The 22,936-nt window shown below is 43.2% G+C and overlaps 1 protein-coding gene across 2 annotated transcripts; it reads right to left on the reverse strand.

Annotated features, from left to right (window-relative positions):
* Positions 1-637: 637 nt before the first annotated feature.
* Positions 638-19,679, reverse strand: WDR89 (WD repeat domain 89). Of its 2 annotated transcripts, none has more exons than XM_033063815.1 (2): positions 19,601-19,679; positions 638-3,424 (listed from the first exon to the last, which is right to left on the reverse strand). In XM_033063815.1, exon 2 carries the CDS (start codon positions 3,401-3,403, stop codon positions 2,234-2,236), a length of 1,170 nt encoding a protein of 389 aa, XP_032919706.1. In that variant the 5' UTR covers positions 3,404-3,424; positions 19,601-19,679; the 3' UTR covers positions 638-2,233. The 2 variants fall into 2 exon arrangements, with proteins under 2 accessions (XP_032919706.1, XP_032919707.1); XM_033063816.2 differs by lacking the exon at positions 19,601-19,679 and adding an exon at positions 19,325-19,343.
* Between the last annotated feature and the right edge of the window lie 3,257 nt (positions 19,680-22,936).

Raw genomic sequence — 22,936 nt, forward strand, 5'->3', positions numbered from 1 at the left:
GTGACTGATACAGAACAAATCGATATCCATCTAATCCAGAAACAAGATAACAGGCACAGGTTGCATACTGCAAACTCCTCAGTCCCAGATCTCCCACCTCTGCTCTCTAATTCAGAGGCAGCTGACAGAGCACACTGGAATTTCACTCAGCAGACACTTAAAGCAAGTGGAGGCAACCACAAGCTCCCTCTCTGTGCATTTCTCGATGTGCACACAAACCTGTCTTCAAGGAATCAAGCACAACACAGACCCAACGACTTTACTCTGCTGAATGTGTCAATATACCAGGAAAAGAGTGGGTAAACGTCTAAAAAGCAAGTTATACACTCTACCTGCAATGAAATAGGTCTCAGAATCATCCTTCAGTCCCCCACCCCCAATCTGGCACTGAAGCAAGTCAGGCCCATGAGGGCTTTAGAATGAATTCAGAGTCTGAAGCTCTTGGTCCGCTCAGTTACACAATAGGCAAAAAAGAAAATAACTCTTGAGAGGGCACATGACCCAGGTGCATCATAGCCCTGACACTCACTGCCCACCTCATCCCAAAATAGCACAATGTAATCTGGAAAGCAACAGATAAAGATGTTGGGGGCAACGTGAATTTAACACAAGCAACAAAAAAATGTGTAAAGAGCTGTGATTTTCAAATTGATGCTGCACTTTTAAATAACCAGCAGTAACAAAAATCAAGTGAATCATCTTACTTATCACCAGCAAGCAAACCCAAACCAACAATGGATTCACAGTTGTGGCTAAAGGGTATTAACAGTTTGTGAAACATCATGTGGAAACTCGATACTTGTGGTTGAAAAGGATTCAATTCCAGAGATGATTCAGGCATCTTCAGCACAGCTGTAACCATACACTAGAGTATGTTCTGTACCTCAGAAACTGTTCCTAAACTCCAGGATAATCCTCTAAACCTGATGTTCAGGACTTGTTCTGAAAGAATTACCTAGCCATCCTCAAGGGAAAAAAAAAAAAAACAACCCAACCCCTTTTAAATCCTTTGCCAGCTAATCTGTAACAGAGCAATTCTTAAATACTCTGGTTCTGGTTTCAGTTTAGTGCACATGTGTAAGTACAGCCTAAACTCCAACACCATTGGCCTGCAGTGGTCCTGGGAAGGCTGGAGAGTGTGTGCACAGCCAGGAGCACAGGTTGGAATCTGCCAGCAAAGCAGAATAAGCATGAGGTCTCACCCATTTTACAAGTACAGGGTGGTTTAGCACACTCAATGGTATTTGGTGGAATAATAAAACAAAGCTCTCCTGGGGAGATGTCCAAGTATAAACCCCTCTGCAGAGAGAAATGTTTCTTAAAGCACCCAGGCCAACCTCTAAAGGTTTTGTTAGTCTCCTCATATCAGTCTGCTCCTCCCTAACTGCAGTCTCTGAAGGCAGTGCTCATTTTTGGGTTTCAGCATCCCCACTTGCCATGTGACACCAGTTTCTTTCAAGTCAGGGTTTGGGATTTTAAGCACCACTGGTGTAATTACACCCATCAATTTCTCCAACCCACCAAAGATCTTCCCAGTCTTCCAGGTGCACTTAGTAGGAGAGAATGAAGATGCTTGCAAAATTCTTGGGTATTTTCATGCAGGAAATAATGCCAGTTTAACAGTTCTCATACTCATACAAATTAGCTGCTGTTTGGTTGAATACATTAATATCTGCTATGAAAAAGATGGCTCTATCAGCTGCTTCTTTATGAGCTTGTTCTAAACCAGTGATGTGATAGTGCAAAACTACTTATTTTCTGTTTCATCAAGAACTAATTCCTTTGGGCATTAAGATGTGACATAAAATCTTTTACTAAATTGAGCAATTTCATTAAGTTTTCTGTGAAGAAAGCAAAATACAGCATGGAATACAAAAGCTTTCAAAATGTGCCAGGGAAGATAATTGGGAAGGTAACAAACTATGCAAGCCACACGCCTGTATTACACATTTAAAACATTGTCTGAGACATTAAATAACCACAGAAACAGTTTTATATAATATGATTTAACATCTGTTGTTCAAGAACTCAGGAGTAAGCATTTATTCTTTTCTGATTAATATTAGCAACTTTTAAAAAAATAAAAGGCATTCTTCTGACGACTGAAATACATTCCCAGGGGGAATTCAAGCACCACAGTTCTTTCCACAGAAAACCTCCAAATAAAACACAGCCAAGTATTGCCTGGGGAGATTGAACACCAGGAACGCTCTACACAGCAGAGATTCCCACTTTAGGCATTGCACTTTTTCCTGCTTTTGAGGGAGGTGTTGTGAACTCTCACTCTCTTCTGCACAGAAGAAGAGATCTTCAGAGATGCTTTCTTTGTGAGGGACCTTTCCACAGCCCCGGGTTTCCATAGCAACAGCTGAGCATCCTCTCCACCCGTCAGCAGAGACTCATCCGTGGGGCTCCAGCAGAAGGAGCGGACGGTGGCCGAGTGTCCCCCACACAGGGTCCCCACCAGGCTCAGGCCATCGGTGCCACAGCTGATCAGGTGGATGTTTCCTGTCGAGGTTCCCCCAATCAGGAAGAGTTTCTTTGCCTTTTCGTGGTACAAGCCCCCCACCAGGTAATGCAGGCCGTGGTTCTCAGTGCAGACTGACTCTCTGACATCCACAACGTGCAGCAGGGTTATTGGCTCTTCAGTGTCCAGCTGAGCCATGTCCCACCAGCAGAACCCCTCATCGTGTGTGGTGCAATAGACCTGTTTGTAATCTTCCCCAGACCAGCCAAGAGAACTCACTGAGGAATCTGAGTTGCAGGTGGATATCAAAGCATCATCTTCATTATCCTTGTTGATGTCAAACACATTCACCAAGCCATCGGTTGACCCAGACACAACCAAATTGGGTTCCATAGGATGAAAGCAGATTTTGGTGATGTCATCATTGTGACTTTCAGAATAGACTCCCAAGGGCTCTTTAGTGGCACTGGCACAGTCTGTAATGCCTCTTGCATCCCAAAACACCAGAAACGTGTCCTTGTCCACCTTTTCCGTTCCGGCACAGACGATGAGGTCAGTGCAGCTGACATCGAAGCTGATGAAGACGTTGGAAGGATAACCACTGAACACCTGCACAGGCTCCTGCGTGGCTGAGCGAGCATCCCAGCACTGCACCGTGCCCTGGCTGCAGGCTGAGAACAGCACGCTGCCAGATGTGTGAGCAAACCTGACCCCGCTGAGGGTGCCGTGCTGGGCGCGGTACTCGCGCAGGAACCGCAGCGTGTCCCTGTCGTGCAGCCTGAGGGACTGACTGGAACAGCAAACGGCCACGAAGCCGGGCTGGGCGGCTGGGGAGGTGTCCATGTCCAGCAGGTAGGCGGGCTCCTCGCTGGGCACAGAGCGCCTGGCTATGCGCAGAGCCGCCAGCTGCTCCTCCACCTTCTCCACTGCTGCCATCTCCCCAGCCTGGCCACAAACCTGCAGGAAATAAAAGCCAAGGGGAGCTTTAATTACAGCATTCTTCAGCAGTGTTAGCTTTAAAAACACGTATGAAGAAGCATCTTGTGCAGAGGTGATGCACGGAGCTAAGATTCAATTATCCCAATGTCCTCCCCGGCAGAACTTCATTCACAGGAACACAGAACAGGAAAGGGCTCCCTGATTCAAGGAGCTCAGTCTCTCCTGTCTCTAAGCACCACACCAGATAATCCCCTTAACAGATTAAACAGTCTATCTGGGAATCCTGGGAAAGTCACTTAGCTAAATTTGCTTTATTATTTTTATAAAGTAACGTGATGTTCTCCACAAGTGGAAACAAAATGAAGTCAGCCCCTCTACCTGAGGAGGAGTAAGTTCTGTTCTAGGAAGCCCAGCCCACCAACAGCTGCATCAGTACAACAGGAGACTCCTTAAGGGAACTTCTGTGCCGAGGGATGTGCACAGGAGAGGCAGAGCAACACCAAAAGTGCACAGCACTACAGCCTGAAATGGCCTGGTGAGGTCATTTTACAAGTATTTAGGTGCCCAATGATGCACAGAAACACCTGCCAGGGTATCAGGGACCACCTAAACAGGCTGTGTGACCTGTGGAATTCACTGCAATTAAGCACCTCAACGTTTTCTGAGCCTCCTGTGAAACCACAGAACACTGGCTTTTAGTGCAGCTGATAAAAATCTTCCCTTCAGAGGCAATTCCTCTCTGGTACTACTAAACCCTCCTAGAAACCCAAACTATTTCAGCAATGCACACAAATGCAAACTTTACCCAGCAAAACCAAAATTAAACAAAATTCTCTTGGATCCTCTCACAGATTCACTTCTAAAATATGCCCTAAAAAAAGGGAAAAAACATAGTTTTCCTTTCTATAACATAACAGAAAATTCTATTCTGTAATTGCAGTAAAGACTCCATCAATTCAGTCAGGAAAAACTCAGCAGCATTTACATTTTAAAGAGATATTTGCAATGGTTTTAGTGGTTCATGAACTACAACCATTTTTTAAAAGGAAGATGTAGGTATGTCATTACAGTCATCCAGTTCTGTCAAAATCACAGGTTCAGTTAGACCACTGTTCTGTTTAAAAAGAATCAAAATCCAAACATTGAGAGAATCACAGCAGGTTTTAAGTGGTAAAAACTCCAGTTTTTCTCACTGGTACTGATATTTCCTTAAGGTCTGGAGCAGCAGCCAATCCCAGATACCACATGCATGAAATGACCCTTAAAAAAAAAATCCAAAGAGAAATGGAATAAAAATCAGGCAGACACAGAAAACAAGAAAATATTCTCATGCCTTCCCAGCTGTTCTATCATCAATTTTTCTGCAAATTCTCCAGGCTGGATTTTTAGGGGTGGAATGTGCAAGTCTCCGTGCATTACTTGCTTTAGCCGTAATTATTTTAATTGTCCATGAGAGACCAAAAACAGAGGACAAGTTGCTATGACAAAGCTGCATTCTGCTTTTTTTTTCCTTCTTGGTGTTGTTTGTGGTTTCAGGGGTTTGCTTTCCCTCCTCTGGTTTGGTGTACACAAATATTCATGACACCATGTGACAAACCAGCAAATTCTTAAAAAACAACTTAAGCAGGCAGACATAAAAACTTAATTCCCAAGTCACAAATAATCTCACTAAGCGATTTGCCTCAGTAATATCCTGACAATGAGGTCCCCAGGTTAATCTCCTACATCAAAGCAACCTTTCAGAGCACATCCACCAGTCATTTTTGCCATAAAATGCAGACATCCTGTGGAAACTCCTTTTCCCTCTGAAGCAAAGAAGTTGAACGTGTTTTCTGGCATTACCCTGCGTACAACCTACCCACAGAACTTGTTCCTTACTTACTTTTCTGGGTATGTCCTCAAATGAAACAAGCTTTTACTAGAGCTATTACATAAAGCCAACTGTTCTCAAACGCTGTTTGCTACGCTGCTTAAACACAAAACTGTTAAACATCCATGCAAATTAATAATATAAAGTGGAAAAATAAAATATTTTAAACATTATTAATTAGGAAAAATGCTTAATTCAGTTTACTGAAGAATTACAATGGAAGCTTCTATTTAAATAGAGTTTCAGACACACATGCTTGAGGGTGGAGAAAGGAGTTTTTGTAAACCAGTTCTCCTGCAGTGCTATGGTTACTAAAAAAATCAGGTTATCTCTGTAAATTCTTGTAAGAAAAATGTAGTTTTCCAAGTCGACCTGAATTTTAAGCTCTAAATATTCAGACTTTGTCTACTCAAAAGGCCAAGTAAACTCAAACAGACATGTTCCTGACAAATGTCATCCATTTGGAAGGCAAGCTACAGTTGTTTAAATATTACTGACTGTGATGGAGAGTATCTTTCAATAAGCAGTTTCTATGGCACTCATGTCAGAGCTTTTACTGCTGGGGAAAGCGAGGGAACTCTACAAATACCCAGAAGTTGTAAAAAGCCAGAGTCTGCAAAAGGAGGTTCATTCAGTTTTAATAATATTTTCTGGGAAATAAAATTAGCTCAACACAACTCCTAAGCTTTTGCTCAGAATGACTTAAGCACAGCTATTCTGAAATACCAGAAAATGCTGTTCATGTTTTCAGAAAGAAGTGCAATTTCTACCATCAGGAAGGTGAAGGGTTCTGTTTCAATTCTATTTCCACTGCAACAACTAAAAAGCCTTAAAATTGTGTTCAATGGCAGCTAGGTTTTTGCTAAAAACTGAGTAAAATGTCTGCCTCAGTAAGAAAGTCTTCATACTATTATGAAATTGTGATTGAAGGTTATATAAACAATTCATGCTCAACTTCAGGGTGTAGCTGCCAGCCCTTCCTTTTCAGGAGGGGAAGTCACTGTTGTATTTTGATGGGAAAGTTTAAATGGCAGGAATAGGATCTGTGTTAAATTTATGAGACAAATAGGAAACAATGGTCTTCCAAACACAATAGAAGATAACTAAGCACTGGACTGCAGCCACCTACAAAGCACATGGTCCTCTGCACTGAAGCACTTTTAGTTCCTTAAGTTCAACAACAGAGGTATCTGTTTTCCAAAGAATCCTTTGGCAAAATCAGAGTCTTTGAAACATTTTGGACATAGCACAAGAGCCAGTTGTGATGATCAGAGAGGAGAACTGTTCATGTTTGTATGACAAACTCTCTGGCACAGAGTTGTACCAACAGCTTGCTCTTGGACTGCTCCAATCTCAGCAAAAATCACAAAGGGCACTGGCCCAAAGCTCTTCTTCCCCCATGGTTCCTCCTCTGCTCAGAATGTGAGGCAGTTCATTAAATTCAGGTTTTTCACTCTCTCCAGCAAAGTCACCCATGGTCTGGATCTATAGTCTGAACACTGACAAAATCCAGGTGATGTCAAGGTGCCAGGAAAGCACCATGGGATGACACAGCAGTACCTGGCTGAAGGTGTCTGCCCCTGGCCAGTCTCCTGTGCCTGAAACAGAGATGCCATCCCATCCTTGGGGATCACCATTCCTCATGTGGAATTGAATCTTTCAGCTGCATCCACCCTGCACCCCCTGAGCCAGGAAAAGCCACTCTTTATAAATTAAACCTGAAACTGCTATGTTATTATATCCAGACTTCTGAAACTACCCTCAGGTGATCTGTTTTATAAATTTAAGTACACAGTTACGTGCAACCCCTGCACATCTCCTGGATACCACAACTACCAGCCACAAGAAGCTTCTGGAAGGATTCTCAAAACTCACATTTTGGGAATTCAGAATAAATACTGTTCTCTGAAACAACCTAAAATATTTTGACCTCCAGGGCATCCTACAAGGCTCCTTTATAAAAAGAAATAAGCTCGATGTTTAGAATAGAAGGCATGAAGTGGAAGTGATGCCAAAGAGGCAGGACAGGATTTGCAGATGCCTTTGTTATGTGTTTTTCACTGGTGGAGTGTGGAAACAACCACACAGCAAGACTAGAAGCAAACAGTTGTGCTGAAGGCAGCCCTTTCCAATGGTGGAGAAATGAAAAGCAAGTACCTATCTGCACAAACTGAACACTTAACATTGTCCCAGCACATACTGCTGTGCTGTTTGTGCAGTGTTCTAAAAGGTGCAGCTTCAGTTCAAGCCAGCAGGCTCATCAGTCCTCTTCAATCCAGAATGTTTTTCAAAAGATAAACCAGCAAAACATAAGTTATTTCCCTTTCTCTTTGAGTGGTGTACTGAAGATGCTGCCAAGTTGCATAGTTCTCCTTTCCAAAAGGGAATGTTAGCTCAAAAATACAAAGAAATACGAATTTTCCTTTTAAAAATACTGAGGAAAATGTGGAAAAATGGCACATTCTCAAAGGTTTAATCACTAACGTAAGAGTAACGTATGAGTAGGAGGGTAGAAACACGTAACAAAAATCAAAAAGACCTGTAGTTCTGGCAGTCTTCTCTGCAGAGGTCAAATACCAAAAATAGCAAGGGATCTCAACAGCAGCAGATGAAATCTTGCACTGTTCTTTTCTACTACAAACAATACAAACAGACCCTCCCTTTATTTTCACAAATTATTAAAAGTTCCAGAGCAAGCTGAGAACAAACCCGGAGCTCTGGGCAGCGGGAAGCAGCTCGTGCATGCACAGGACATGTGGATTGCATTTGGGAGCAGGGCTGCCAAGGCAGGGAGAACACAGCAGTGCTGCACTGCCCCAGTGCAGTACAGAACACAGCAGTGCTGCACTGCCACAATGCAGGACAGAACACAGCAGTGCTGCACTGCCCCAGAGCAGGGAGAACACAGCAGTGCTGCACTGCCCCAATGCAGGACAGAACACAGCAGTGCTGCACTGCCCCAGTGCAGGGAGAACACAGCAGTGCTGCACTGCCCCAGTGCAGGACAGAACACAGCAGTGCTGCACTGCCCCAGAGCAGGGAGAACACAGCAGTGCTGCACTGCCCCAATGCAGGACAGAACACAGCAGTGCTGCACTGCCCCAATGCAGGACAGAACACAGCAGTGCTGCACTGCCCCAATGCAGGACAGAACACAGCAGTGCTGCACTGCCCCAGTGCAGGGAGAACACAGCAGTGCTGCACTGCCCCAGTGCAGGACAGAACACAGCAGTGCTGCACTGCCCCAGCGCAGGACAGAACACAGCAGTGCTGCACTGCCCCAGCGCAGGACAGAACACAGCAGTGCTGCCCTGCCCCAGTGTAAGGAGAACACAGCAGTGCTGCACTGCCCCAGTGCAGGGAGAACACAGCAGTGCTGCACTGCCCCAATGCAGGACAGAACACAGCAGTGCTGCACTGCCCCAATGCAGGACAGAACACAGCAGTGCTGCACTGCCCCAGTGCAGGGAGAACACAGCAGTGCTGCACTGCCCCAATGCAGGACAGAACACAGCAGTGCTGCACTGCCCCAGTGCAGGGTAGAACACAGCAGTGCTGCACTGCCCCAATGCAGGACAGAACACAGCAGTGCTGCACTGCCCCAATGCAGGACAGAACACAGCAGTGCTGCATTTCCCCAATGCAGGGAGAACACAGCAGTGCTGCACTGCCCCAGTGCAGGGAGAACACAGCAGTGCTGCACTGCCCCAGTGCAGGACAGAACACAGCAGTGCTGCACTGCCCCAGTGCAGGACAGAACACAGCAGTGCTGCACTGCCCCAGTGCAGGGAGAGCACAGCAGTGCTGCACTGCCCCAGTGCAGGGAGAACACAGCAGTGCTGCACTGCCCCAATGCAGGACAGAACACAGCAGTGCTGCACTGCCCCAGTGCAGGACAGAACACAGCAGTGCTGCACTGCCCCAGTGCAGGGAGAGCACAGCAGTGCTGCACTGCCCCAATGCAGGGAGAACACAGCAGTGCTGCACTGCCCCAGTGCAGGACAGAACACAGCAGTGCTGCACTGCCCCAGTGCAGGACAGAACACAGCAGTGCTGCACTGCCCCAGTGCAGCAGCCTGCAGAGACCTCTCCTCACTGGCTCCACTCCCCAGCTGAAGATGCACCAGCAAATTCTCTGAGCACAGAGGAGCACAAAACTCCCCTCAGGAATGCACAGTTTCTCCAGCACACTCTCCCATAACTGGGTTTGTCATTTCACCCAAGCAGAGGAAGGGGTTTTTCCAGCATTCCCACAAAGCCTGCTGAAGGCAAAGAGCATTTAGTCATCAGGCAGGAAGGGAATAAAATGCACAAGAGGCTACGCTAAAATGCAGAGACAAAATGTAACTGCCAAGAGAATTATTTCATCCTCTCCAATCAGCTACATCTCACTTCCAAATGTAAGGCACAGTCAGAAAGAAGCTCCATGTAATTCTTCATTTGCAGTACAAAGAAAATTGTATCAGTAGAACAGAAAGGATGAAAAAGATAAAAACACAAAGTCGATGGAAAATCAAAACATTAGGTCTACCAAGTGACTTGACTTTCATGAAATCAATTCCTGCCCTCACACCAGGACTGAGCTTTGGGTACAATCCTGTTTAGCAATGGAGAGAGAAGCTGTAGGTAGGAAAGAGAACCAAGGAAATGGCCTTAAACAGTACTGGTTGGAGGGAAAAAATAACAGTCAGAGGTAGGAGAGAATAAAGGGGAAAAGGCCCAGGTGCTCAGTGCTTCAGGGCTCAATAATTTAAAAAAAAATTCTAAAATGGAAACTACAACTGTTCTGAACTCATCTTTTGGGGGCATAAGCAAGTGTTCACATCAATACAAAAACAAACCTCTTTTGAGTATTATACTGGACATCCACAGAGAGAGAATGCAAAAACAACTTCTGAATTGGATCAAGCATTGCTTTAAATGCAGAGATCACAAAAAGCATACAGTGACTATTTTCATCAAAGAAAACTTTCAGGTTTTTTGGTTTTTGGTTTGGTTGTGGGTTTTTTGGTTTTTTTGGTGTAAAATTCTGCATTTGAACTAGAAAGACCTATCCTGATTTTTCATCCAACACTGGAAAATATGGTAGAGATCTTGAGTGATCTAGAGATCTAGAACATGTAGGCATGCCTTCAGGTCCAAACTGCAATGAATTAACATTCAAACTTGAGTAATTGAAAGCCTACTGACAGAAATTCATGAACCAAAGAGATTGCAAAGAGCTGCAAAAGATCAGATGACCACTTGAAAAAGTGTAGAATAATTCAGTGCACAATTAAAAAATTCAAATAAGCTAGAAAGCACTATACAAAGCTACAATAAATGCCAATTTACAAATTTATTTGCAAATTTATTAAAATACAATGCTCAGATTGCTAACCTACATTCTCTAGAACAATTTAGAAGGCCCTGAAACAGAGTTTCTAAATACTCTAAGAAACTGTGCAAAATAATAATTCAAATATGTTTGAGAATATCCCTTTTTCAATCGTCTCTTTTCATCCAATTCCATGCTGCTGACACAGACCTGCTAAGAGAGGAGCCACAAAGGAGGCTGTCCCCAAAATCCCACTCTGCCATGAGCAGCAGGATCCCACCAAGAACTCCCCTGTGAGGGGGAGCTTTCCTTGCAGTGACCTCACCAGGTGGAGGATGTGACTGCATCCAGGTGTGGGTGAGGTGGTCATCCAATAAAAGAGTAATAAGAGGATAAGAGATGCTCTATTTTACTCTCATGGCTATTCTCAGACCAAGCTGGCAGAAGCAATCCTGTTTCATAAAGGCAGGTCTGAAAGAGCCCCAGGCAAAGGGTAAATTACAGAAAGAGATACTGCAATTGGGCTATTTGTATTCTAAATTATTATTATTATATTGTTTTTATATTATGTCATCTTCTTTTTTTCTGGCAAAAAATACTGTATTTAAGGACACAATGAAAGCTCATCTATGCCTAACTGCACTCTCAGAAGCCTCTGAGCAGGTGAACAACAAATGCTGCATTTCTAGAAGGAAAACTGTCCCAGTGCTGGGCCTGGCTTCTGCACTGAGCAAGGCTCTGACATGGGGGCCAAAGATGGGGCTTGTGCCTGCTGGGACCACAGCTATCCTGCCAGTCTGCTGCAGACCTTGAAGAGAATCCAAGTCTCAGCCTTCTGCACTTGTGCTTATCTCATCAGACCACAGCCACCACAGAAAAGTCATTTCCTTTCTCCTGTGAGCACCTCCCACCCAACGCATCATACCAACACGACTTCTTGTAACCACAAACATAGGAAAGAAGATACAGAACTGATCAGCCTCTCAAATAACAGCCAACAGCTGCTGGAAATCAAACACAGAGGGTACAATGGCCACCTGCATGGAGCATTAGGTTTTGATCCATTCACATTTCAGCACAGCAGCCACGAGCAGCTCAGAGGTTCATGCTCACTAAGAGCATTTTCCTTTGGGAAGAGTCCAACAGCTTTGCTGTCTGACTTGGCACCAGAGCTGTGCACTGAGATGGTCATCTCAACTAAGACAGAAATAAAGTATTTATCTAAGTGGATTTGAACAAGAGCCTGGCCTACAAACACTTCCCAGTCCTGACTGTGGCAGAACAGCTTGCTGAGCAATTCCCAGGAAGGGCCAACATTCACTCCTCACTTCCCTAATCAGTGAAACAAGGACAGTATTTGCCCAACTCACCATCCTTGTGCACACAAACATTAGTAAGTACAGTCAGCAGCACACTTTCACACAAAAAGCCTTGTTCTGAATGTCTACACTACAAAATACAATGCAAAAGTCACTGTGACACCGTGGTGCACCTGCAAATTCCACAATCAGAAAGTGCTCTGATGCCCTTTCAAGTTCAGGATTACAAGAAAGGACTCCAAGAGCAACGATTTTCAGGGCCATTTTAAACTGAACAAAACACCACAGGAACGGGCAACACAAATGATCTACCCTACAGAGAAAGGTGAAAGGAAAAAATTACTTACACAGCTGCATGAATAATTTAGTGACTCTGAAACAAGACCATTTATTTCCTTCAATTTAGACACTGTCACTTACTACCAGCATCCTCATAGAGAAGAAACCTGGAAATAAGTAAGAAGTCTTCCCAAAGATTAATAAAATCTTCTGAAATTCTTCCAAAGAATTTCTTTCTATACCACAGGAAGCCTGGGAAATTTCAGCCTGAATTTAGAAGCAATCATAATAAAAGGATATAAAGAAACTTTGCTGTAATTGGAAAAAGAGCTTCTACTACCAGATACTGGTGCCAAAACACTTACAATGATATAAAGTTGATGTTTTATTTACTGGAATATTTCAGAAATTCTTTCACAACAGTAATTACATTTAAGTACACTTCATTATCAGAGCTCATTTTTCAAAACACAAAACTATTATGCTTTCAAGGCTCTTTTCTTAACAGCCCAAGCTTAAATCAGTTGCTGGTGAAAGGTAAGAAGATGTGCAGATCTGCATGTGCAGATGTAGGGGAATACCAGACAAACAACATTTGTGTGCTTGGTAATTCTTAGCCCCACTCTAACATCACTGCCCAAGCAATTTTCTGCAGCTCCACATGTATTGGACAGGCACAAACATCTGCCAAGCCTATGCAGGGAAAACAACTTCTCATTTTCCTCATCTGCTTCCCCAGAATTTGCAGACCACTAAGGTGTCTTTGCCAGTCACATCCCACAATATCCATTTTTTTAATATTTAGCTACTCCAGAACATCCCCACGTCAAGGTAAATTGTCAGACCCTCTCCAGTTTCAAAGCAACAAGAGAAACTTAAGATCCCTGTGTGCCCATGACAGTTCACAGACTATCAGTTTCCAAAACATGCTCTTTGTGCACAGTCTGACAGCTGGAAGCTCTGCTGAATCTTTATCATGCCCTAAGCTCAATTTTCAATGCTCTGTAGCAGACAAAAGGAAAATATGTCATCTAAGTGACAACAGGAGGATGGAAGAGGCTGAAATAAAGGGTCTCAGAGCTATGCTGCCTTTATCCTGATCAGGAGAATTTACTTTTGAGTCTCCACAAAAGATGCTAAGGCATCAAGGGTGTGGACGTTGAACCCATGCAAGGCACTGTTTTTAGCTCTTTGTTTGCAGGAGCCTTTAGACAGTTCTTACTCTTGAACCATACAAGGAACTCTAGCAGCAGCTTCACCAATGCCATAAAAGATTTTTTAAAATCAGCTTTTACTTTTCATGACACCCAAATGCACAGTGATTTTCCATGCTCCACTGGAAATTCACATTTGGCTGTTTTTTCACTCTTTAAGTGATTTAGGATTCAACCACAAGAAATAAAATCATGAAAGAGAAGCACAAAGGAGAAAGTGTGCAGGTATTGATACTCCAGACTTTCTAATCAAGAGATCTGCTGTATGCAGCAACACAGACAATTCCTGCTGGTAAAAACAGAACTCCATGTTTTTGTTGGGACCCACAAACCCTGTTAACCTAGGTGGGGAATTTACTTTTCTAAGATCCACAAACACGTTTCCAATGTCTTCAGCAGCCTGTTGCCCTAAAACAAGACAGGGATAAAAAGCAAACTCGAGAGCTTTTTGCATTTTAATAACCCTGCTCTCAAGCCATGTTTGCTCTCAATGCTTAAGTAAACCCATATTTCACAGGGTCATGGCAGGCTCCCAGCAGTGCCCTTTGCTGAGGCAAATGTCTTGATAAGAACGCCACAATCAAGTGCAGAGAAGGAAGGGTTAGAAGATGCAGGTAATGGAGTGTTTATTTCACAAGAAGTAGCTGGATGCTTTGCCTTGTGTAGCTTGGCAAAGACAGAGACTGAGCAGGGATACGATCACTATCTACAAGTACATCAAAGGAATAAATGCTGGGGTGGGAGGGGAGCTGCTCAAGAACAATACTGGCACAAGAGTTTAAGAGTATAAACTGACCATAAATAAAATATGAAGCAGAAATCATAAAGTTTATCTTACAAAATACTTCCCAGTTATAACAGTGGGGGTAAAAACTTTAACTGTCTTTATCTGCTTTTATAACCCAGCCAGCCTGGCACCCACCACTGTCCTTGCACAGCAAAGAACCCAAATAGGAAGGCAGACTGAGAAACAAGCAACTGTGAGATAAGCTGGCTCATTATTCCTTTCTGGAAGATACCACACTGCCAGGCAGACAACAGCTAGACACAATATTTGCTCAGCCCATATTTTCAAAAGCAGCATTAAGACCTTAGCAAGAGGGCATGTATGTGCAGATTCCAGCTTAAGGTGGTCTCCTCTTAAGGTGGTCTCCTAAGGAGCTGAGCGTGGCCCTCCACCCGCGTCTAATGCCAAGGATTTTGGGTGGAAAATCCAAAATTTGGGACACAGACCGCCAGGGGCTGTCATTCCGCTCTCGGCCACCGGGTGTCGCCAGTGACCGCCCCAGAGCAGCTCAGCCAGGGAGTCGCGATTTCCCCATCCCATCATCATTAACCCGAGAGTTAATTAAACACCAATGGTTTTTTCCTGCCTTTAAAAAGCCTCCGTTCCTCAAACCAGACCGTTAATCAAAAAATCACAGTCTTTGCTTAGAACTGCCTAGCACGAAAAACGGATGAAAAAAAAATCTCCAACCAAATTCAGCTACGCCACAACTTTTCTTTCTGAACCATCAGAGGTTAAAAAATATACAGGTTCTTTATTAAAGTCTCATTTGGTGACTTGAATCCGCAGAGTTTGATCATTCAGACTTCATAATAATGCCATAAACATGGAGGGGAATGAGTGACTTGTGTGCATTTGTATTTGCTCTTTCAGCATCCAGCAAGTGCAGAGTCCAGAAACACCCATCACCCAAACTTCCTAGGGAAGAGGGATGAACAAACCGAACCTAACAACCACAAAACTCTTCCTCTCTCAGCCTCTCACACTCAGATCTATCTCCCACAAGCATTCCCAAAGCAGGAGTGTTCAATGCAAGGTAATTGTAGCCCAACACATTAAACCACTAGAATTAACTTTTCTTTAAATCTGTTTTTCTCCCTTTCAAAACTGAGTCATTTATTTCTTTAGATATCCTGACAGACATTAAATAAACTAAAATCAATTCCTCTTACCTGAAAAAAACTCCTTCATAAACCACATAAACACTGAAGTTAGAATTGCTATTAAGAGCCGGCTGTTTCTAAACAAGAAATTTTTCTTTCACAGCTGCTTGTCCCTTCTGATTGCACAAAGGTGTAGTAACACTTAATTCCAGCTCTCCCACTCATTCCCATAGCAACAAAGATACACAAATTATTATTATGAAAAGAGCCTCAAATTATTGAAAAGTGAACAATATCTGAAGCTTCCTATTCCAGGTACTGCCAGCATACAACTCCAGTTTGCCAGTTTTATTTAAATGCTGGCTGTCTTTTCACCAGTTTAACTGCTCACCAACTGTACAGCACTTTTGTGTCTTATTTTTAATGAGAAGCTGAGCAATGGCTTTGCCTTCACATAACAGCCAGGGGAAAAAAGATCTCAGTAGTTACGGTGAGCTGCAGAGAGAGGTGCAAGTGAAAAGCTGTTAATCAGTTAAAAATACCAAAAAAATTAAGTTTCTGCTGAAGAAAAAAAAAGTGATTGCAAGAAAGGTTATAAACAATACAGCAAAACAATAATTTTATTTTAAAACTAATTTTGGATTTGCATAATTTAATTTAAGTCAGCAAAAGAACTAAAGAGTGTTTTAATGCACCCACATTTTCACAGGTAAGATTCAGTTGCCATATTAAACAAAGAACCCTTTAATTTTGAGGTTTTTATTAGGTTTTAATTTATCTGGAAAACTACAGAATTTTTTTTAAAAAGCAAGTGTCCTTTCAAGGCCACAGGGCATTTTTTATATAAAACAAGTCTCACAAAGGAAAACAATAGGAACTAGTAAGTTTTGAAATACTTGCATTCCTCTATCTGCTGCAAATTTAGTCTCAAAGTAAATATTAAAACATTTTCAGCAATACAAACAGTGCAATAAAAAACAACACAAAACCCTGATAATGTTATCAATCTGGAAGAAGTGCTTTCAGATTAATGTGAAAAAGGATTGATAAATAAATGTCAAGCCTGTAAAGGCTACAAACAACAATACAGATGGTTTATGTTGCACAGACTAGATAATGTAATAATCCTTCTGGACTTTAACACCTGACATAAACAGAATCAAAATTTATCAGACTGAAGAGCTTATAGCATTATATAGCATGATAATATATATTATAATATAAGACTTGTTAAAATGGACAGCTGCAAATATTTGCTTCCTGCCAATACTTCCAAATTATTTTGACTGCTGCAAAGACTCATCCTGTAAGATCTAGAAACAGGACAGGAAACACATCCTATGCTGGGTCCTTCAGAACAGCCTCATGGAATTACCCAGTGTTTGTGCTGCAATTTGAGTGGCATTTTTACAGTCCTGTACACTGGCTCAGCCTCTCCTTTCCTAGCTCCATTTTCTGATTTGTTCTCACTAAAGTATTTTGTTACAACTTGCATCGAAGTATCAGCTAAGGCAAAAATACATTGTAGAAACAATTCAAGCAAGGCAACATTTGGTATCCTTCACTCCCAGTCTAAAGCTTTATTTACCAAAGCACCCATCTCTATCCCATTTCCCAATCTTCCACCTTCCTAAAGAAGCTAAAAAAGCACTGTCCCAGCCATCTGCAGAAGTTACCTCCACATATATTTAACTAACCAACCCCAAATTAAATGCAGGAGGAAATGAGAGGAAAATGCACCAGCAAGAATTTAGGTGACTCTTTTGTGTTTAACTCCTCTGTTAAGGAAAGGGGAGAGCTGCAGGGATGTGAGAAGGGGAAGATCTAAGGGAGAGGTGGGAGGTGGGTCAGGCTGGAGGGCCCTGAAAAGGGCAAAGCTGTTTCAGATTGAACTTCCCAACCCCACATGGGATTGGGCAGCATGCTCCTTTTCTGCCTTTCTTACCTCCTCCACTGTCCATACTGCACCTGAACTGTTCTCAAGTGCAAAAGCACACTCCAGAACTTTGCCAAGTCCCTGATTCACAATTCTCAACGCTTCTTTTTCATGTCTGCTGTGAAAGCCACTCATGGGTTTGTCCTCACACAGGAGAAGCTGAGCCCCATAAAAAACATCTTTTCACACACCAAATAAACCCAAGTCTTAGACTGTCTGCAGAGGCAGCTTGGTATCAATACACTTGAGCAGGATGGTAGTGCTGATTTCCTTCTGTTTTGCCCATTTTTCTTTTTTTTTTTCCCAGAAAAGCTTGGAAATACCATTATCTGTATATTTCCAGTAAAAAGTACAACAGAGCTAGAAAATGTTGCCAGCAGGTAACAACTATCAGGTCTCTCAGAAGACCCGAGCAGCCAGGTACACACCAGACCCCAGGGCAGCCCTGCAAAAATAACGCAGTGAAAGAAAAAAACACATTTTTTTAAAAATCATCTTGAAAGGTTGAGAGAATTGAGATTGTTCAGGCTGGAAAAGAGAAGGCTTTGAGGTGACATAATTGCAGCCTTCAGTACCTGAAGGGAGCTTGTAAGAACGATGGAGAGAGACTATTTACAGAGCCTGGAGTGACAGGACAAGGGAAAGTGTCCTTGGGGCTTGGAGCAACCTGGTCTGGTGGAAGGTGTCCCTGACCATGGCTGGGGGTTGGAACGACATTTTAAGCTCCATTTCAACCCAAACCATTCTATGATTCTGTGCTCTTTCCAAAAATCATTTTAAAAGCCACCTGAACACCATCAATCATTCCATGCACATTTTCCTGTGCAAAATGATGTGGAAAAAAAATTAATGTATTTCTTTTCAGAAGGTCTGAGACCTCAGTGAAACAGGCAGATCCCAGTCCTGTCAATGTATGCAGAAGCTGCCCAGGAATCCTGATTATTATTAAATCTGATTATTCTCTCAAACAGGAAACACACTGAAAATATTAGGAAATAAAAGGCATTAACATAACTTAGTTCTCAGAACAGTTTTTACAGACCTAAAAACCACCATACCAAAAAAAGAGCTTGTGTTTCTGCATTCTTTCAAATATGTAACACGTCTAGGAAAAATTAATTTAGAATTATAGGATTGCAACCAATATGAGCCAGTAACATCACACAGAATTGACAAATCCACTCTCTGTATCTTCTAGGAAAAGTTAATTCTACAACACAGCATACCTGGCGATATCTGATGATGATATAAAATATAATTTAAGGATATGCATGTCACAGCTTTGGCAGTAGTTTCTATAACTACTTTTTAATTCAAAACCATAGTACATAGAAAAGTTTATTTTCCTTTTTTCCCCAAGAGAGTAAAACTACCAAACAAAAAACCCCAAACCACAACTTTTATTTCTTCTTCTGAGGTTTGTTTGGGGTTTTTTTTTTGTTGTTTTAGACTGTTATTATTAATAAAGATTCCCATCTGCACCAAACCTGGGGGAGGTCAGCTGGTGCTGGCCAGCATGACATCTCTTTTATCGAATCACAGAATCATTGGGGCTGAAAAAGATATTTATGATCAAACCATTTTTGATTTTATGATCAAGACATTAACCCAGCACTGCCAAGGCCACCACTGAACTGTGTCCCCAGGCACCACATCCACAAGATTTTGAGCGCTTCCAAGGAACGGTGACTCCAGCACTGCCCTGCAGGTGTTCTTTACCTGGATCCTGATCCCTGATCCCTGCCAGTGTTCTTTACCTGGATCCTTATTCCTTATCCTTGCCAGTGTTCTTTACCTGGATCCTTATCCTGATCCCTGCCGTTCTTCCTCACCTGGATCCTTATTCCTGATCCCTGCCGCTGTTCTTTACCTGGATCCTTATCCCTGATCCCTGCCGCTGTTCTTTACCTGGATCCTTATTCCGATCCCTGCCAGCGTTCTTTACCTGGATCCTTATTCCAATCCCTGCCAGCGTTCTTTACCTGGATCCTTATTCCAATCCCTGCCGCTGTTTTTTACCTGGATCCTTACCCCATTCCCTGCAGGTGTTTCTCACCCGGATCCTTATCCCGTTCCCTGCCAGTGTTCTTTACCTGGATCCTTATCCCGATCTCTGCCGCTGTTCGTCACCCGACCCTGATCCCCGATCCCTGTTCCTCACCCGATCCTGATCCCCGATCCCTGTTCCCTGCCGCTGTTCCTCACCCGATCCTGATCCCCGATCCCCGTTCCCTGCCGCTGTTCCTCACCCGATCCTGATCCCCGATCCCTGTTCCCTGCCGCTGCTCCGATCCCCGATCCCTGTTCCCTGCCGCTGTTCCTCACCCGATCCTGATCCCCGATCCCTGTTCCCTGCCGCTGTTCCTCACCCGATCCTGATCCCGGCCGTGTCACGGCCGCGCTCCGGTTCCCTCAGAGCCGCCCCGGCCGCGCCGCGTGCGCCCCGCGCGGCCCCGCCAGCCCCGCCCCCGCCTCCCCATTGGCTGCGGCGCCGCCATCTTCCGTCCGTGGGGGCGGGGAAGGAAACGACGCACGGGAAGGGGATTGGTCAAATGCGGAGGGGGCGGGGCCTGTCGGCAGTCGGCGCGCTGTGATTGGCTGGCGCAGGGAAGCCCCGCCCCGGGGCCGCTCGGCCGTGCCGCGGGTTCGAGGCGGCGGAGGGAGCGGGGCCCGGGAACCGGGAGCGTGTCCGGGCTGCGGGGGCGCGCACTGCGCTGGGCATAACCAACACTCGGTTCTTCTGATGGTTTATTTAGTATTGCCCCAAGTGTTGTAATTCAAAAGTCCATATATAGTCTTTTCTGATAAATGTCAATAATATTAGCAATATCATGGACAAATAAATATTTTCAAGACTTTTTTTTAAACACATAAATATTTTCATTAGCATAGTTTGCACTTCTATTTTTAAAAACTGGAATCTAAACATTTAAGCTGACTATGTATTGTTCAAGCAAGATAAAAATAAACTTTAGCTAAATCAAATAGCGTGGTCAAGTTACCTGGACAATGACCAGAGAGCAGTATAAAAAACACACGTTGTAATTCAGTTTTATGTCACCTTAAAGCAGAAAGTCAATCAGAAGACTTCAAAATGCTGACAATTTCATTTGTTTGTCACTAGCCATGTGCAAAGTTTTATTTCTACGTGCTCCAGTATAACTGTTATTTTTACTATTTCTACTTAGGTAGGTACATAAACAATGCAGGTATTTATGTTCTAGCAGTGCAATTATTTTTCTGTAAGCAGAGATTACCCTTTTCTGTTGATCACTCTGCAACATTTTGAGTAATTTATCAGAACCAGGTACTTGCATTCCTGAGGAGTCACAGAGGCACAGCTCACTGAACTCCCAACTGCCATGAAAATTGTCCCTTTTTTGTTTATTTTTGCTCCTTAACAGTTATTTGGTTGACATTTTTACAGTGGACTGAACATAGAAAAATATCTAAATGCATCAAAGCACAAAGACCCGACTGACACACTCATGTTTTTACAGTAAATACCTTTCCCTCATTGTGAAGCCTCATCCTGCCAGAGCTGTCACCCAGAACTAAAGTCTGCTCACACTGGTGAGATGAGTTCTGAAGATTCCCAAACAGGAGGCAGATGATTTCACTGAAGACACAATATGCATTATAAGGTTTTATTGCAGATGTCATTACTACAATAATATTTTCAGCTGGTAGTTTTTCATCTGAGTTGCCTGGGGCAGTTGCCACAAATTCATCAAATACCTTCTGTTCATTGTTCCTGTGGTAAAACAGCTGCAAGATCAACTGGAATGCCATGGTTTACAGCCAGGGGTTTGGTGCCCAATATTCCCAGACAAGTGCAGCTGTACGAACAGAAAATACTTTTTTTGGATAGCACACCAATGCTGCTGAGTCAGTGTACCATGAATTGAGATGCAGCTGTGCAGTTTACCTCAGGAATTGCAGGGCAGATGCTCCAGAGTTCACTTCTAACTCCTGACAGTTACTTTAGAGACATAAAAGATATTTTGAGAAAGGACTCTTTAAGATAGCCACCTTAAAAGAAACTGAAGTCTAAACAAACCTGAGTTACAGTGTTGTATACTCTAGGCCAGAGGTCAAGAACTCAAAATAGCAAATTGTCTAGAATGAGAATTTTTTTTTCTTGCTGTGTGTTTGCATCTACCTAATATGCCAAGGTTATTTTTTGTGGCAGTGTAATTTGGCTACCTTTACCAAGTTTTTCAGTGTAACTATTTGTAACTAGCTGGGATGTGCATAGAGACAAAATGTTACACACCAGGGATCAATGAACATAACTCCATCAGCAGATTCCTGCAGCTGAAGTAGTACAAGTTAAATGTGGTTTGCTGGAGAAAGGGGCTTATTTTTAACATCTTTAAAAGGTACAGCTCATTGGTTTCAATTTTCAGTTCTATTTGTTGGGGATAAGGGGGAGCAGGGAGCTCACAAACCTCTCCCCAGCATTTTTTGGCAGTTCTATCTGCAGAACTTGACAAAATGTACAAGTGAGGCAAATTTATTATGACTTATGATAATCAAGTTTTGGGATTTACTGAAGGCACTTCAATGCTTAATTGCCACTTAGTGCTGAATAAGCATTTAATAAAACAAAATCAAAAGTGATTAAATTATAGGCTCTGATTACAAGTACAATAAAAAGAAGTTTTGATTGCAAAGTCAAGTTGTTGGGTAAGGACACCATTTTCAGAGCTAGCAGTGCCTGACTTCACATAACCTAACCTAACTTCCTTCACCTGCAGTAAACAGAGCTGTGTCTTTCATCTCTTTGCTACAGCAATTCTTAATTTTAATAATGCTGCTGTTGGTAAGTAACAGTGCTCACAATTTCTTATACCTGCACAGGGTGCCAGGTTAAGGTTTTATATTGGATCCTGTTGAAAGCAAAAACCTGGGCCATACTCTGCAAGCTCCTCCTCATCCTCCTCAGTTGATTCCTGTAACTGTCCTTCAGAGCCTGAGTGGATGTTCCAGGCACATCCAGACCATAGTTCTGTTTTCCTGGCCATGCTAGGGGTGTACATATTGAAATTTGATTTTTTTTTTTTAACTGGCAATTTTGTTAATGGCAAGAATTCCAGATTCCTCCCTGACGAGGAAAGATCAAGCTGGGCACTAAAGCAGGAGCCTTTTCCTTTCACCTGAGGGGTAGCAGAGGGCACCTGCTGCACAGTTCACCTAATGCATCCTCAGGTTTTTCTGTGCTTGTGCAGAGGCAAAACAGTGGGGGCAAGCTTGAGCCATTACCCTCCTTGCTGGCTTTTCCCAAGAACCTCAGTCAACCCACCCACGTGTGAGATTGCCGAGTGCAAAAGGCATGCATTATAAAGCAGCTCAGATCTGCTGCTTACTGCCTGTGGGAGGGGCCATTTCTTGAGGAGGAAGATTGTCCACAGGCTGTACAGGTTTTTGTTGGGAGGGTGCCATCAGCATCTGATCTCTTTACTCCAACTGAGACAGGCTGACACTGAATTCAGCACTAGCCCAAATTCAGCACTAGGCCACTGTACCAGATCTGTATTTCAGAACTCTTGATCCTAGAATACGGTGCTTGCATAACTACTGAAGTGTCTTGTATACAAATTCTAGGAGTCATTTATTATATATTCAGAGGTTTAAAAAAGGTGCCCAAACAGGCCATGAAGTGTAAAGAGCCAACCTGGCCTGAAGCATTTATTATTTTTCTC

Source organism: Catharus ustulatus, chromosome 6 (assembly GCF_009819885.2).
Source record: "Catharus ustulatus isolate bCatUst1 chromosome 6, bCatUst1.pri.v2, whole genome shotgun sequence".
Lineage (NCBI taxonomy): Eukaryota > Metazoa > Chordata > Aves > Passeriformes > Turdidae > Catharus > Catharus ustulatus.

Coding starts and splice junctions, on each gene's coding strand:
- WDR89 (XM_033063815.1), bottom strand. CDS start 3,403: ATGGCAGCAGTGGAGAAGGTGGAGGAGCAGCTGGCGGCTCTGCGCATA.